The 16,872-nt window shown below is 40.5% G+C and overlaps 2 protein-coding genes across 5 annotated transcripts; one reads left to right on the forward strand and one right to left on the reverse strand.

The window, feature by feature from the left end:
* Positions 1-1,209: 1,209 nt before the first annotated feature.
* On the forward strand, positions 1,210-7,160 carry LOC308135414 (heterogeneous nuclear ribonucleoprotein C-like). Of its 4 annotated transcripts, none has more exons than XM_080503384.1 (9): positions 1,210-2,279; positions 3,308-3,421; positions 4,534-4,802; positions 4,942-5,014; positions 5,199-5,252; positions 5,346-5,509; positions 5,947-6,060; positions 6,252-6,418; positions 6,607-7,160. In XM_080503384.1, the coding sequence occupies exons 2-9, from the start codon at positions 3,417-3,419 to the stop codon at positions 6,703-6,705; spliced, it is 945 nt and encodes a 314-aa protein (XP_080359510.1). In that variant the 5' UTR covers positions 1,210-2,279; positions 3,308-3,416; the 3' UTR covers positions 6,706-7,160. The 4 variants fall into 4 exon arrangements, with proteins under 4 accessions (XP_080359510.1, XP_080359513.1, XP_080359511.1 ...); XM_080503387.1 differs by having other exon boundaries at positions 5,202-5,252; XM_080503385.1 differs by having other exon boundaries at positions 1,210-1,432.
* Positions 7,161-8,629: 1,469 nt separating this feature from the next.
* On the reverse strand, positions 8,630-13,504 carry LOC308135240 (putative ferric-chelate reductase 1). Its single transcript, XM_080503129.1, has 7 exons — positions 13,437-13,504; positions 12,497-12,601; positions 11,301-11,507; positions 10,400-10,504; positions 9,516-9,657; positions 9,249-9,404; positions 8,630-8,976 (listed from the first exon to the last, which is right to left on the reverse strand). Exons 2-7 carry the CDS (start codon positions 12,593-12,595, stop codon positions 8,924-8,926), a joined length of 762 nt encoding a protein of 253 aa, XP_080359255.1. The 5' UTR covers positions 12,596-12,601; positions 13,437-13,504; the 3' UTR covers positions 8,630-8,923.
* Between the last annotated feature and the right edge of the window lie 3,368 nt (positions 13,505-16,872).

Below are 16,872 nucleotides of genomic sequence, written 5' to 3' on the forward strand. Positions count from 1 at the left end.
AAAAACATAAACAAAGGTTGTTTTTTTTTATGTTCCTGCAGATTTGAGGTGAATTGCATCACAAGCATGTCAAAAATTAAAATTAAACGATGCAATCAGCCAATCAATTATTCAGTTTAATTGTATTTGTATGGCTCCTTTCCAGTCAGTTTGTTTAACGTGGTTTACTGATATTTATCACTGGAGCCTCTAAAAACGCCTTACAAATCTTTCTTGGAATCACATTTTTGAGCCGCAAATAAACAGAAAATGCATCAATGGAAAACATATAGAGGAGACTGCTTAAATTAAAAAGAAATGGCAAAAACATCATTCATTGGTCCAACGTGTTTCACTTGTGCTTAGAGACTTTTGAGTATGTTTTGTTTAACAGATCTGTATCTTGAGCAATCATCTTTTTCAGCCTGTTGCCAAAGGCAGATTGTTGTTTTTGCTTTTCGCATGCATACATCGTATAACAACATCGCCACCTCCTGGTTGGTTCACATTAAAAAAATATGTTATATATTAAAGGGGTCAACAAAGTGCACAGTTCAAATGCCTATGGCTAAAATGACTGCAGATTTCCAGTTAGAAAGTCACCAAACAACTATGCAATTACAACGGTTATTTCAAATCAAAAAAACTTCAAAGTAATCACACAAAGGTAAAGAAAAAAAAAGAACAACTACCAACCAAAAGGTTTACTTGTTTAACTGTAAAACAACACAAACTAAGAAAATAAAACAATAAATAAAAATTATTTGATAAACTAAACTTAAAAATAATAACACACTCCTGCAAAGACACAGTGTCACAGTGTGTACACAAAGCTGCCGAAAACGTTTTTGCAAGGTTTTAAATTTGTATCTTCGAAGCAGAAGCGTGCTTAGAGTCCTGCTCTCGCTTCCGAAAATTAAATATAATTCATCAGAAATGTGTAGCAACTTTAAAAAGCTGCCAATTAGTTCGCTGAACGCACAGATTGGAGGCAAAGTACTCCTAAAATGCGATAAATCTGATTATTTCGGCGTTCAGATTTTCAGACAACAGCTCTGTATGTTATTATCACCGAGTCACACCGTTGAACCCCAGGGCCCTGTGGGAGCCTTCTGTTACTAACCCCGCCCTTTTAGACGACTCTCTGCTGCAAAACCAGCGCTCCCGGAGAGGACTGCGCCATCGCCCGTTACGTTAGCTCAGAAGCTAAAAGAAAGCTCGCTCGCGGCTCAGAGGGGGGCGAATCGCTCGTGCTCTAAAAGGACGACCTAAGTAACTATTTGACAGATTTTATCCAAACCAAGCCATTTTGCTCGTACAGGTCGTGGTGAGTATTTTGTTACCAGACATTTTTCATTTTTTCCTTCCTTTTTCTTTTGTTTTTGGATTTTTTCTACGCTTTTTTTTTTTTTCCTCTATTTTGCGAGTGGACGTAATGTGCTGGCTAGCTGAGGTAGCTAGCTCACCCCCCCTTCCCTCCCTTCAATAAAGCACACACGCTGGTTTAGAAACACGACGCTTTGGATGCATTCTAGCTACAGTTTTACATTTTTCTGCAAGTGTGTGTAGCTTGATTTTTGTAGTGTTTATTGTGAAGACTTTTCTTTGATGGGACTGATTTGTTTTTGGCTCGCCGGCCAGCTAACGTTAGCGCGAAGCTAACAACGTTGATGTGGTAGCCGCAGCGTCATCCTCACGTCCCCGGTTGATTGCAGAATATCGACGGCCAATTTATCAGAATTTTGCAGGCATTGTTTTTCTTTTTGCGAGGAAAAGACGAACTGGTCTGACGTTGGTGTATTTTTCATGCTTTTCAATGTAGTGGTTGGCTAACGTTTCGCAATGCTAGCCGGCTTTGGGCTTCCGAGGCTGGCGCAGGGCCTGTGTATCAAACAGATTCCAGCAGGTGGCGCCATCGGCGTGTGTTGTGGATGGTTTAGGTAATTTTTTTTCTCTCCCCTTTTTCGGATAATCCTTAGACTTCAATTTTCTGGCCTGGACAGTTGGGGTTTTTTGTGGAGTAGATTTTCTTCGTGATTTTTTTTTTTTTTTTTTTTTTTTTTTTCGCCCTCCATTTACGAAGTGTTTTTTTTTCCTTCTGATTTTGGAAGTTTTGGACTGCCAGTGGTTTCATGTTGCATAACGCTGCTAAACACACTCTTGATTAAACGTTTCACATGAAAGAGTATTATGCCTGTTTGTGTATCAGAATCAGATCACGCCTGTACAATCACTCCTGGGCCACAGACTCACTCACGACTTCAACCACATCAGTGAAAACAACACAATCAAACGCATCGGTGGGAGATTTACCTTTCCAGTATTGTCTCTACATGCTATATGTCCACAATCATACATTGTCTGATTAATACATGTTTGTCTGTAAGATGTTGAATCTTTATAAATATGGAATCACTCTTTCCACCAGATGTATCATTGTCCTTCACAATTCAAAGGTACATGAGTCATAATTTATATCGACAAAACAAAATACTTTAAAAGAACACCACTGTACTGTTTATGGGACAAGGAATTATGGTCTTGATGGATTCGGTCTTGATTATTTGTAAAATTATTGAAACACGTTTCACACTTTAATTCATGACAACTCTGTTGTTTGACAAATTAACAGTTCTTGTAATGCTGATGGTTCAACTCTTGCTGATTTTTAAGATGAATTGAAATGATGGCAAGATGCAGGTTTGCTTCAAATTCTATTAAGGAGTTGTAGTGTTTGTTCTATGTAGTGAGGCAGCACACTTGTTTCTTGATTATGTGAGGGATCCCCACCTCCACCCACATGCAGTACTTGCTTTCAATAAATGTTTGTTTAGACTGTTCGCAGCACCACACACATACACCAAATACTATTCTCTGTTAATGTGCCACCTCTAGGCTTGTTATTTTTCCTCAAATGGTCACATGAACCAGTCTGATATGTAACAATTCGTAGGTTAGAAATTATGAATTAAATAGGCTGCAGATGATACTTTTTAAAAGAAAATGTTAATTGGTACACACTGAAACAGTTGAGCCAACCCAGATTAAGTTCTTGTTGATGAATACAGTGTTTATTTTAGCCATTCTGGCACTGCACGTAGCTCATATACACTTATCCGTTCCAGATTACTACTACTAATAATCATCACGCGCGTACGTTGAGGCCTAGTTCTAATCTTTAAGGATCCCACGGCTCCTTCTCTTTTGTTGAGCTGTGTGGGGAATATGTTTGCCTCACCACTGACTCCTGCACACATGCCCACCAGGTAAGATTTGGTACAAAATAACCCTGCTCAGTTTGACTGAGGTGTGTTTTCTGTCACCTCAGTATAAATCGAGAGGGGCGAAGGTGAAGGTCGAGACACCAGCCCAAACTGAACTGAACCCAGCCCACAGTGTCAAACCTCAGACAGACGACCGCCCTGCACACAGACGCTATGGAGTGAGTGATGAATGTTAAACCCCACCAGACAGCCAGGATGGGGATTACTGTCAATTCCGCTGATGTTTTCCTGTTTATTTCACTTGTATAAACTCAACACGGGAGGCTGTAGGCTTCACAGCAAACAGGTTTCATAGATTAGGTGTTGGTGTGCTCCACATAAACACTTAATTGCTGCTCTTCACCTGAATAATCCTGTAAAACAAAAATCACACACTCTTAGTTGCATTTCATAGACCCCATGGCACAGAAAGCACCAACAGACCAACTCAAAATGTTACATCAATGTTTAAAAAAATTATCCAGACAAATCCAAGTTTATCAAAAACCACATCAAGCGTTGGCTTGGGAAAAGCCTGTGTTATGTAATGTTAAAAATCAGACTAGAGTCTTGGTTTCACATGACTGTCATGTATAGTTGTTGACTTTAAACCGGGTTAACAGGAAGTTGTCCCATCACTGGATTAATTGGTTCACCGTCTCTGAGCCTCAAGGTTTCTGTATGATTAGAAATAATTCACCCGGTTTGATGGTGAAATAATTGCAATGCATTCACTTTGACATGTTTGAACAATCTCCACCCGCATCTTCAGATCAACATCGGCTCTTAAGGCAGGGTGACGGATGTGTGTTGAAGTAGTAGTCTTGAGATAAAACGGATAACGCTGACAAATGTCTGACTGTTTATGCTCAGCTGTTTTCTAGCAGAGGCGTTTGAACAGTATGAGAACATCACACCACAGTTCATTCATATTCAACTTTTTCCTCAATTCAAGAGTATCTGCACTCTTACATTAAACTCTGTCAATGTAATGTGTATTTTTATATCATTAGGCATTGAACTCAGATGATTAGTTTGGTATCAGCCCTGTGCAGTTTACTATGATTGCTTGTGATCTTGGTGGATTTCAGGCTTCTGGTGTCATTTAAGTGCTTGTTTTTTTTTAATATTCATTTGACTCGAGTATTTGTCAGTCTGGAAGGAAATAATAGACGGTGTCCTGACTTGCAGGCGTCGGCAGGAGGAGCGGCTCACGTGGCAAGGGTTTCAAATTGTGCCACTAAATTTGGGAAATGTATGTCTATGTGTGCATCTCTTGTCTTTTTGCCAGCCGCTCACCCTCCACCTCCAGCCTGATGGCCAGCAGCAACGTCACCAACAAGACCGACCCGCGCTCCCTCAACTCCCGGGTCTTCATCGGAAACCTCAACACCCTGCTGGTCACCAAGGCCGACGTCGAGGCCATCTTCTCCAAGTACGGCAAAATTGTTGGCTGCTCTGTCCACAAAGGCTATGCCTTCGTTCAGTACGCCAACGAGAGGAACGCCCGCTCTGCCGTGGGAGGGGAGGACGGGCGGATGATTGTTGGACAAGTGCTTGGTCAGTGCTTAAATATTTTTACATGGACTCCTCCTTTTAACCAAGCCAACCTCCCCCCCCCCCCCCCCCCCCGATTGTTTTGGTTGCACTGTTAGAACTGTCATTTTAATTTGCTTTCAACATTTTAATCTTTTGTCAGACATCAACTTGGCTGGTGAACCGAAGCCACACCGGTCCAAAACCACCAAACGCTCAGCCGGAGACATGTACAGGTTAGTCAGCAGTAATGTTACAATTGAAACCATTGTTGTCTTTGGGGGGGGAGCTACTGAGTAGATGAACAATGTTGCCAGGAAAAGAACTGTGACTAGAAATCACCTGACTTTCAGCAGAACTGGAAAATCAAAGTGAGGCTGTGAGACTTTATGACATCTGTCTTTGTTTTTTTTACCTCAGCAGCAGTTCCTCGTTTGACCTGGACTACGATTTCCAGAGAGATTATTACGACAGGTGAGAAAAAAGTGTCACAGAATTCAATGGCCCGAGCGTGGCATCTCCGAAAAGACTTTAATTATTCACTCTGCTCTCACTGTTCGGTACCAGAATGTACTCGTACCCGTCCCGTGTGCCGGCTCCCCCTCCCCCTCTGTCACGGGCAGTGATCCCATCCAAACGCCCCCGGGTCAGCCTGAGCGGAGGAAGCAGCCGGCGAACCAAGAGCAGCTTCTCTTCGTCAAAGAGCAGCCAGAGGACTTCATCCAGAACCAGTGAGTGTGTCGCTTGTGGCACGGTTAGCTGGCAGGAACCAAGGATTGTCAGGAAAGGAGACACATCTGCTCTGGGGTCTGAAACCGTTAAAACCGAAAAACGTATTGCGTCCTGGGTTTGGCCTGTGCTCCATTCACACTTCAGACAGACCTTTATCTAACTACACCAGCGCACTACAGCGTTCACACTTCCACAAACAGCCCACATTAACGTAACAATTGTACCGGGGCTTATTTTAACACAAGCATGTGAAATGAGGCTACGGCACTGTCAATAATGAGCAGAGGATTAAAAATAAATAAATAAATAAATAAAACTTGGCATGAATGAAACCAACAAACGGTTACAGCTGGATCCAGTGTCTGTCATGAAAACGTGGCAGCATCTACTTTTAGTGTGTAGAATCTCACAAAGCCTTGCTCCCTGTTCACTGCAGTGAAAGTGGATGAGCTTCAGACCATCAAACGAGAACTGACCCAGATCAAAAGCAAAGTGGACGACCTGCTGGAGAGCCTGGAGCGCATGGAGAAGGACCACAGCAAGAAGTCAGGTACGAGGAAAACTTTAATTCAAGGTGTTTGACGTCAAATTCATCAAAAGCGTCAGTTTTTTAGATGAAACTAAAATCTGCTGAAGCAAAACTATTGTTACACATTAAGCTCCATAATCCCTCCACGAATGACACTTTTGTCTGCTATTAAAAGAAAACATTGACTAATGTACCGCCATTTTGGACAGCAGTTAAGAGCTCGAAGACAGAGCCAGGGGAAGTGACCTCACCTCCACACCCGAGTAGCAAGAAGGACGACGGCTTGAAGAGAGACCGGGAGAGCCAGGACATGAACGACTCTGATGAGGAGGAGGATGAGGAAGAGGAGGAGGAGGGAGACCTGCTGGAGGAGGAAGAGGTGAGCAGACCTGGATCTTCTTTTATTGTAGTTTTTCCGCTGGCCAGCAGAGGGCGCTGCTAAAAGTGGTAGCTGAAGCTATAAAGCAAAGTGCGTCAATGGTTCCACCTGTGGAACACAATGTGAACGCTCATAGCTACAGACTGAAGAATCCTCTGCCATTATTAAGTCCTAACGTGCTTTTACAGGTGAAGAGTCAAGAGAGGGAGGAGGAAGAGGAGGAGGAAGGAGAGCACGTGGAAGGAGATGACGACGGCGACAGTGTCAACGGTGATGAAGACTCGTAGACGCGGATCACAGCGACGCATGCAGCTTTCTTGCAGCTTCCTGTAGGAACTTGGACTCCTGTTTTAACACTCATGTTGTAGATAGAAGCGCAGACACACACACACACACTCACACACAGAAGCATGGTTCCACAAACACTCAGTCCTCACATCCTTCCTAAATCTGCTCTAATCGGTTTATCTCTGCCAGTGTCACAGTAACGGGAATAACTAGCAGTAGGGGTGGGCTTGTGTTTTTACTGGTCTGCAAGGGGAGGCAGGAACGTTGATGTTCTCAGAGACGACAGCTCGACGGACATGTCTTAATGTGAGGACAGCGATTCAGCTCCAGACAGCCATTGTTTTTAAGTTCGGTGCGTGTACTTTTCTCATCAGTGGGTTCGTTTGTTCTCGTGTCTCTGTTTTAATGTCCGTTTTTTATACTCTTTGGTTCAACTGTAAAGGAATAAATTGCAATAAAATATTAAAAGTAGCCCTTTTGTTTGTTTTTTAACTAATTCAGTTTTGTTGAGACAATTCAGTTCCTTCAACCCCAGATTACTGTACTTTGACTTCTCATAGTAACTACCGTACTGTTGCTAGGAATTAACTTGGAGATAGGGAAACTCAATTTTAAACGTAAATGTGATCAAGTGGAGACTATCACTCTTTGTCCTGTGATGGACTGATGAAGTTTACCCTGCCTTCGCCCCCTCGTGAACTTTAACAAGCTACATTCACACATTCATGTATTTAATGTCAACAGAAAATACCGGTTCCTTGAATCTTATCAGTTTTTGAGTACACGGGGTAAATGAGTATAAAAGTTGCACATTCAAAAGATTCCTTTCAGAAGTTAAACATTACATTAAGGAAGTAAAACATTCAGAGTTAGAAGTACACACTTTAATGATTGTTACATCAGAGGTCATTTACTTGCCTCTGGGCTGAATGTGAAGAGATTTCTCTGGGCAAACTGCTCAGTTTCTATACCGTTTGAAAACCCGAAAGGATTGTAATGTCATTAAGCTGCATGTAGACAGGTTTTAAAGTGTTTAATCGAAAATTAAATCTGTTTTATATCCATGATAAGATGTCAGAAAATGTATTTTCCTCCTGTTTAAAAGGCCTGCGAGCACAGCGATCTCTGCCCCACAGCGACGGCATCAAAGACCAGAGTACAGCGATCAGCCATAACAATACTGACAGGTTAACTAAACGTATTGCTGTAGTTCTTGTCGTGTACCCGTTGTTCTTCAAACATGCATCCTGTACATTTAGCACGTCATATGCTCCATTGAAAATAATGACCGCAATAACACTGATATATCCAGTGACAAATGTACCTAATTTAAGGCGGGTTTTTTTAACTAGAGCTATGGCAGTGTTTAGTTTTTTTTTTTTGTAGAAGTAAATCCTAAAGGTGGAAAAAGGCACTAAAGATACTTGAACAACACAATTTTTAAAGATAAATTCTGTTTAGGCTGAAAAAATCAATAAGCAGAATCTGTGGATTGTCGTTGCGTCTGATTAGTTTTCATCATCTGAGCATCTGTGAAGTAACAGAGTGAGTGTACTAAGGAGCGATCACCATCTGCAGTGGGCATTATCAATCAAAAGTGGTAGAAAAGGGGCAGCTGACACTCATTTAAATGTGCGGAAGGAAGTGAGCGGTGCGATCTGACGGAGCTCAGACCTACAGCAGGTAATCATATTGCAATAGCTGACTTTCTCACAATCTATATCGAGACGAGATGATGTCAATATAGTTTTATTATTTATCTCACAAAGTATACACAACATACACAATCACAGTACATCAACATAATTTCAAATCACAGCAACCATCGTGAGCTTCTTGTCCAAGACGATGGCTGTTTTTCACTTCACTGCCACAATTGGCTCAGTTTCCTTCAAATCTAAAATATTAAAGTGTGCATTTACATACAATGTTGTGTGTGTGTGTGTGTGTGTGTGTGTGTGTGTGTGTGTGTGTGTGTGTGTGTGTGTGTGTGTGTGTGTGTGTGTGTGTGTGTGTCTTCTACACTGCAAATTTGTCTTTAAGAGATCACAGCAACTCAACAGCAATGTATAAAGACGAGGCGAAAACCCAGTGAAACATTTGTTAAAAAAAAAACCAAAGAAACAAAAAAACACACATTGAAAACACTTCATGAATAGTCTTGACATTCAGTTTGTCTCGGGATGTAAATCTTCATTTTGTCTCTGTGGAAGCTTCTCAGACGGTCTTCAGGACAGACAGTGCGAGGACGCTCAGCGGGAGCAGCAATGCTGGCAGGGAAAAGACATCAAAAGCATTCTTCAGAAACTTCATGTGTAACTTTCAATGATGTCAAATAGGAAGCAGCTATTTATGAGTTACACTGGTTTAGAGGAACAACAGGCCAAGCTGAAAAACTTCATTTGTATCACATTAAAATGATTTGCGGTTGACCAATAGCAGTCAAAATATGTGCATGTAGAAAATAAAAATGAGAAATGGTGCTGATTTCATCTGTAAAGATTCAGCTCAAAGTCTAAAAATGAAGGAGAAACATTCTCACCATGAGGGGTGGAGAAGCTGCTGACCCCGGATGTTGTCATGTTGGGTGTTGTCATGTTGGATGTTGTCATGCTGGGTGTTGTAGCAGCGTTTGAGATGGTCCCGGGGACGGAGACAGGAGCACTCACGGTGGGATTTAAAGGAAGGTCAATCATAGCTGTGGGGAGGGAAGCATCATTAACATCCGTGATTGATGGTAAATAATGAGGATGTGATGGCGTCAGTAAAACAGTTAAAGTGCATTCTGCTTTCCTGTCATTGCACATACTTCCATTTGTTGCTCCGGACGCCAGGAGGACGACAAAGGTGCCGGCGTCGCTGTTCCTGGTGTTGGTGGCGTTTATACGGGGCACGGTGAACTCGCACTGGATTAAGCTACCGTTCAGCAAGCTCCGTATGCCCGACACTATCTGAATAGGGTAAATGTGATATGAAGTTAGGCAGAGCAACCAGAGAATAACAAAAGCAACAAAAAAAACACCCTTCTAATTGGTGAAAAAAATCTACAAAAGACACAAGAGATGTGGGAATTTCCCCATCCATTCTCTCTATATATAATCTGTGTGTATGACGCCCCTCTGAAGCCCATCAGTTCCCGTCTTTGGCTCAGGTGAAGTGTGACCACATCACAGACTGAACAACTAGAAATGGACCAAAAAAAACCCCTATTGAATACTTTGGTAAACTGAAGCAACCCTTTTCAAATAAAACTGGTCTGCTTGTTTGTGGAACTCTGGCTGGTAGATTGTGACGACGCAGTTTCCCTGGACACAGCTTCACTATGTAGTTTTGTTTCCTTTCCAACACTTTTGAGGTGGCGAAACAGAGGAAGTCAGTTTTGGTGCATCTTTCTTCTACCTTTATGTGCTAAACACTTGCTATATCTCTTTTGCTCAGTGGGTTTATTACAAAATGATTGTGATCCTTACAAGGTGTGAGAAGAAAGCAATGCTTTTAGACATCTATTGTCTAGCTAACTGGTTTTTGGATGCTTTGAAACTATCATGAAATCCCAGCTGGGGTTTGTCACCCATATCGTCTTTGTGGCTTTTTGTTACACACTTGAGTAAAAACTGTGACAACACCATTCTCCCCTATGTCCTCATGAGAAATTAAGAGGTATGTATGTGATTAAACAGAGTTCAGCTTTACCGTCTCGACCGGAGTGAATGCAGAACTGTTGGAGTTGTTTCTTGACATTGTTCGAAAGAAGAAGGTCCCATTGTTCTGAGCACAGAAGAAAAACAAGGAAATTCCCTGAAGGAGAAAAAAAAAGATGTGGTGAGAGGTTAGAACTCTAAGATAAGACCAAAACATTGAACATGACAAAGCATTACTGTAGACATCAGAAGTGAATAAATAAAGCAACATGATAGTGGAAACAAAGGTCAAGTTTCCAGCCTTTCTTGTTTGCTTGATGCCATTGAAAATGTTTCATTGTTTCCTTGTAAATGGCGGCTTTTGTGTGACTGTCAAGTTCTCGCATAGTTCAAGCTCTGGCTGTGGGAAAGGTTTTCAGATGACTGCAACATATTGGAGATCTTTCTCGAGCATGTACAGTTTAAACCAGAAGATTAGAACACAACATGTACCTTTTTAAAAAAAATTTTCTCAAGGTCTGTATCTACATCAGTTAGATTTCATGAAATCATTTCAATTTGCTAAATGCCAAAATAATGAGAGACAGAATTTCTTAGATTCTTATGTTTTCATATGGACCAAAGAGTCTGCAATAAAGATTCATTTAATTTTATTTAAGTTAGAGAATTTTTTCAAATAATTTTCCTTGAAGTCAAATGTTTACACCCACAAGGATTACTCTGTCTTTAAACAACGTAGGAAAGTCCAGATGATGATGTCAAATATTCAAATATATGTGATTTTGTTCATTTCGAGGCTCAAAATATTTCATTAGATATAAGTGGTACATAACATAAGGAGCGTTTTCCCACCCGGACATCCAGGGCCCAGTAGAGGAGCGCACCGGAGCTCCCAGGCGGAAAAGTTCGTCAGTTCTGTTTTATGTTGTTGTTGTTGTTTTTGTGTATCTCACCACAGCAGGATCGGCGGTCAGTCCCAGTGCGATGTACCCAGAGGAGTTTCCACTGAGCTCCACGGACAGGTCGGTACCGTTGGGGGGCGTCAGTGGGCTGCCGCTCAGGGACGTGAACAGACAGGAGGTGTTTCCTGCAGGGTCACAGCCAGACGGATTCTCCACGCACACCTTTGTGTCCCCGCAGCCTGCGCGCGTGATGTTCACCTGGAGGACACGAGACGCAACACGAGCCTTTAGTTTTTACTTTTTAATAGTTTATTAATTGACTTGGTTTAGTTATACTGACAGTGAAATCAATGAACTTCTCGTAACAGTTAACTTAGCCAACAACAGGAAGAAGAAGAAATAAATCCACTGAATGGAAATTTAAAAATTGTCAGGTAAGTTTAATGTCTAGTTCATTTTTGGGGGGAATCAACCTTTGTAACTCTATTGCATGCCACTGACTCCTTTATGTTTTGTAATTTTCAATTTCTGTCATAAAACATCCTGGTCGAGACCATGATGATCTTTTTACCTTAAATATATTGGTCCACCAATTCATAACATTTACTTGTAAATCCAGCATCTATTATCTTGTTTTGTGACCGGATGGGCTCCCTAAATCGTGGTTTTTTTTTTAGGTAGGTGGATCTTAACATTGAATCTTAAACCAATAAAATTGACCAAGAGCGTTTTTGACGCACCACTATGAAGTAATTGTAAAGAGACGCTGACTTCCGGTCAAGGAGTCGCGGGTTCTAATCCAGTTCGGAATAAAACTCAACTCACCTTTATTTACAATATATATCACTTTAAAAATATAAATAAACATAAAACATCAATAAGAATTTAGTAAAAACAATAAATATAAAAAAAGAAAAAAGCGATAAAAGCAGTAAAATGGCAGAAATGAAAACGGGAGCAGAGTCTCAAGCAGGGTTAAAAGCCAAAAAATAAAAATGGGTTTTAAGATTAGTTTTAGAAATGGACAATTGTGTGGTTAAAGTAACTGTATTCATAATGAAAACAAATTAAAATGTTCTGCCCACACGTAGTGTTGATTTTCACGACTTATGAGCTAAAATGATGAATACGCCAATAATTCAATTAAAATGCATGTTTTATATGTGAATCAACGCTTATGGAAAAATCTAAATTTATATTCTCAACTAATGTACTAATTGAGACCATCAGTTTGAACAAAAACTAACCTGTGTACTACTGTCAAAAGATAAATGAGCAGTTCCTCGGACACCCGACGTCAGGAAAACCATGCCTGTGGCGATCAACAGGATCAGTCCTCGCTCCATTCTTACCTGGAAGGTATCAACAGGAACAGTTACAAATCACAGACATTTATCATCAACAATTTTAAGTATAAATAAACATCAACAACAATATATGAAGTACTTTGGATTTATATAAAACTCCATTATTTGACCTTTCACAATCATTCTTGTTTTTTGTTTTTTTTTACTTGCCACTTCTTTCGCTTTATTCTCTTAATATAAATCAACTGTGAAGCTCCGCATGGAACAATTTCAATTGGGCAAAGACTGTTTCTTTTCTTCTAAATGTTCATTGTGTATAATAGAGATTTAATTAAGTCTTTCTCCAGACGCTGTAATGAGGCCCGTCGTTAAAAATCTTGCGGAGCCCTTCCTGTGACCACAAGACCACTTCGTTACATTAGTTTTCAGACAAAGACAAAGAAACTTGAAAAAAACCAAAATACATTCACACAGGGAGAACATACCAACTCTACTTGGGAAGACCCATAGACTAAGTGGAGTGATTTTTCAGTGTTTAATTTATATCTCTTATGTATTCAAATCATGTGTGTTTGAGAAAGACGCATAAAAACCCTGCAGGAACATTTTTGTATCGGATGTATAAACTCAGCCTTCGTGTAATGAGAATAACTCTTCTGTGTGTCTTCAGTGTCACATCATGACGACAAAGTTTGACTTGAATTCTGGTCACATGACACATCTGGTTCACTTAGAAGAATACAGATGTTTAATTTCACAACATAGTGTACTATGGAAAAAAACTACAGTTTAAAACACATGAGTTGAGTTCCAATTCAACTTTGGATCATATGTACACTTGACTGAACAATAAATTTGCAGAGACAAAGTTTGGACTTACTATTGGAAGCTGTGTGGTTGGGTGAGCTGGAGGTCAGTGTTTTTCTGTTGCGTGCGCTCTTCTCTCCCAGTTTGATTTGTGCTGGAGACATTTAAAGCGTGCAGGTGATGCAGGAAGGAGGGAAAAAAGGTGGAGCTTTGCAGGAACACACCTGCATCACACATTTCCCCATCATCATCATCATCATCATCATCATCATGACTGAAACTGTTTCTTTTGAAAGTGCTCCATCATCATTTGCTGAACAGGTTTGTTTAAAATAGTTGATTACAGTTTCTGTTACTGGGTGTGTCACAATCACTTCTCACATGCAACTTGGACTTTCCGTACACTTCTTGGTAGAAGGAAAACATGATGTCAGACATTTTGTTAGAATCTTTTTTTAGATATAATTTTAAAACACATCCAAAAAAGCTTCACAAAACATTATCTTTCGTAAAGTTGTGGAGTTTGAATATTATAACTTGTGTGTGCATTTTTCCATTTTTTTTCTTTTTTTACAAGAAGGTTACATGGAAACTGGATGTCAGAGATGTAGTTGACACTGTTTAGGGCCAAATAAAGCTCCTATGTATTACACATACATGTAAAATGTCTTCCTCATTCTCAGAGGACTGCATAGACATCCAAACGTGTCACATGAATCTCCGACAAACACAGGAGTGACAGGAAACATTTCCACAGCCACCCATTTCCTTTTGTATGCTGTCATTTATAAGGTGTGGTGTAACTGGAGAAGATCCTAAACAAGACAGCTCTGAATATGTCGTGCAAAAAGATGTGATCAGTAGATTCTTCTGCGAGTGGACATTTTGGGGTTTGTGGTTTCATCAGTTCAAAGCTGTTCACTATACCAGACTGGCGAGTTTCAAACATCTTGTGCAATCAGAAAGTTGACGAGTAGTGTTTTGTCCGTTTTGTTCATATGCGAGGCACCAGCCTCTCTGGAGACAATGAAACAGAAAAACAAGTGTGTACTCTGTATCTAGGTCATTTGTCGAGGACTGGGTTCCCCAATTCCGGGCCGCGAGGACCGGTGTCCTACACGTTTTAGCTCTTTCCCAGCTTCAGCACACCTCAATCTTGATAATGATGTCATCGTCAAGCTTCTAAAAAAAGCCAAGTGACGAGGCCCTTATTGCGTTCAGGTGTGTCGCAATTGGGAGAAACGTAAAACATGCAGGGCCCGTAATTGGGGAACGCAGGTCAAGGAAGTTATGACAACACAGGGAAGTTTTCCACTGTCAGTTGATTATTTTTACCTTTACATTTCTGTGATGGGTTTATATGTTCTCCCTCTGGCTGCATGTTTCTATGTTTGGCGACTCCAAAAGGTTGAATATGTTTGTGAAGTTTATTTTCTGTCTTAGTGCAGTGACGGATTACCGAGGGTCTAGCTTCTCTTTCATCACCCGATGCTGTGGTTGGGAAATGGAGGCAGAGTTTTCAGTTATCCTCTCTGGATCAAGTTCCCAGGTTCAGTGAGAGAGTGTCACGTGGGCAGGCCGTACTGAGGTTCAAATTAAGTTTTATTTAATTTCAAATTCAAAGAGTCAGACTTGGGTCTTGAGTCAAAGGTCGAGTGGTCGCACAGATCTGAGCTGTTCTTCCACACAATCCACAGTCGAGTACAGAGAGGATTGTTTCTTCCAGGAAAACTCCGATTCAATTTTTTCCACACCAGACCCAGGCCTTGAGCGTATGTGGTACCGATTGTGAAATTTTTTTCTACATGCCACAGCCTCATCATTGACGTGTGAGTGACGTCACGGATAAGCGCTGGAGGAAGCGGCCAAGCTAAAATATTAAAGGCTCTTGTTTCCTCATTCTCCCTCTTCTTTCTGTCATCATTTTGTCTACATTTTCTTGGCTTGTGTCGAAAATGGACATCCCCCAATTGTGGGGCCATATTCTCTTAGCTGTTAACTTTGTTAATTTCTTGCAATGAGTGTTTATGGTGTATTCTATATTACAGATATCCTGAGACTTGAGCTGGTTTTTTTTATTGAGGTGTGTGGATATGACGTTGTTTGGGCTGGAAATAGTGACTCTTATCTGGCAACTCTGGTGCTGACCAGCCATGGGCGTGGGATCCAGCGGACAGCGACACCTACCGGCAAAACCAGGGAACCGCAGCAAGTGGACTGGCAGCGGCGCTGAGATCCTGCACTGCTATTTATGAACAACGCCACCGACCTTAAATAGTATATATAATAGTTCAAGTGCGCGATTTACTATGTTAAAGGGGGAAAAAAATTGATTTAAACATACTGTTTTAAGTGATGTCTTTCAAATTATGATTACAATTTCAAAGGTTTATTCAATAAGATGGTAAAAACATGTTGAAGTGATCTCTGACAACTTAATTATACACATACCACATCCACTCTGTCTATTGTACAGCCTGTTTGACGTTTTATCATTCTACAGATAAAATCCAGGAGAGAAAATTCATTATGTCTATCCAGATCTGGGATTAGGCCTGATTTATATTTATTTATGTTTGCAAAATTATCTGAAATGGCTCAATTTCTTTTATTTGTAGATGCACACAAAAAGAGAGATCACTGACTATACTGAAGAGGTGCACTACATGCTGCCAAAACTGTCACTGCCTGTTCTGCACTTCAAATCCCATTTAGACATCCATTTTAAAAGAGCTGTTCTCCATGAAGGTAAGGCATGCAAAAACATTTTTTTTGAAAGAAAAACAAAGCTGTCTGCTCACTATTTCAGTGAAGTGGAGGAATAATGCAGTAGGCTGGAAAGAAAGTTAAAGACAGAAGGAAAATCATTTAGTTGGAAGGTGGCGCTCACTTCAATAGGGGGTTTATTGGCGTGAAATGCTAAAATGAATTTTGCCAAAGTGCATTTGTGAAATATGTACAGTTTATTACATATATCAATGCTATGTGTACTTATGTGTTAATTTTTTTTTTATCTCTGTGTCCCTCAGGAGGTGAGAGCAGAGATTTCACTGTGGATAAAGATAATACACTTTTGTTTGTGTGTTTATCTTTTATTTTTATTTAATGTAATTTTATTGTATACAATAAATATAAATCTCTCTCCTCCAAAGTTTTACTTTTGTATCACGTCTTCCCAACCTTTCAAGCTATCCCCTTTAAATCTAGAGTCTACAATTAAAAAAAAGTAAAAAAAAAAAAAAATGATCATACATGATTCCATTAATATTTTACCTGATAATATCACAAGTACGTGAATTACACCATTTGCACAAACGCAAGTCTCAGCAGCCAAGTTATTATTTAAAGAACGTTGTCTCATTGTTGGATCTTTGACGCCACATAGTGGCGAACAGCAGGTACTTTCATCCTTGTGTTTCAGTAGTGAACAAGCCACAGAGGTGTGTAGTGACCTTCGCCCGCAGGGAGTGAACGTGAGTGAAAGGAGTGAATTATGAATGAAAAAACAT

The sequence above is a fragment of the Blennius ocellaris genome (assembly GCF_963422515.1).
Source record: "Blennius ocellaris genome assembly, chromosome: 10".
Classification (NCBI taxonomy): Eukaryota; Metazoa; Chordata; class Actinopteri; order Blenniiformes; family Blenniidae; genus Blennius; species Blennius ocellaris.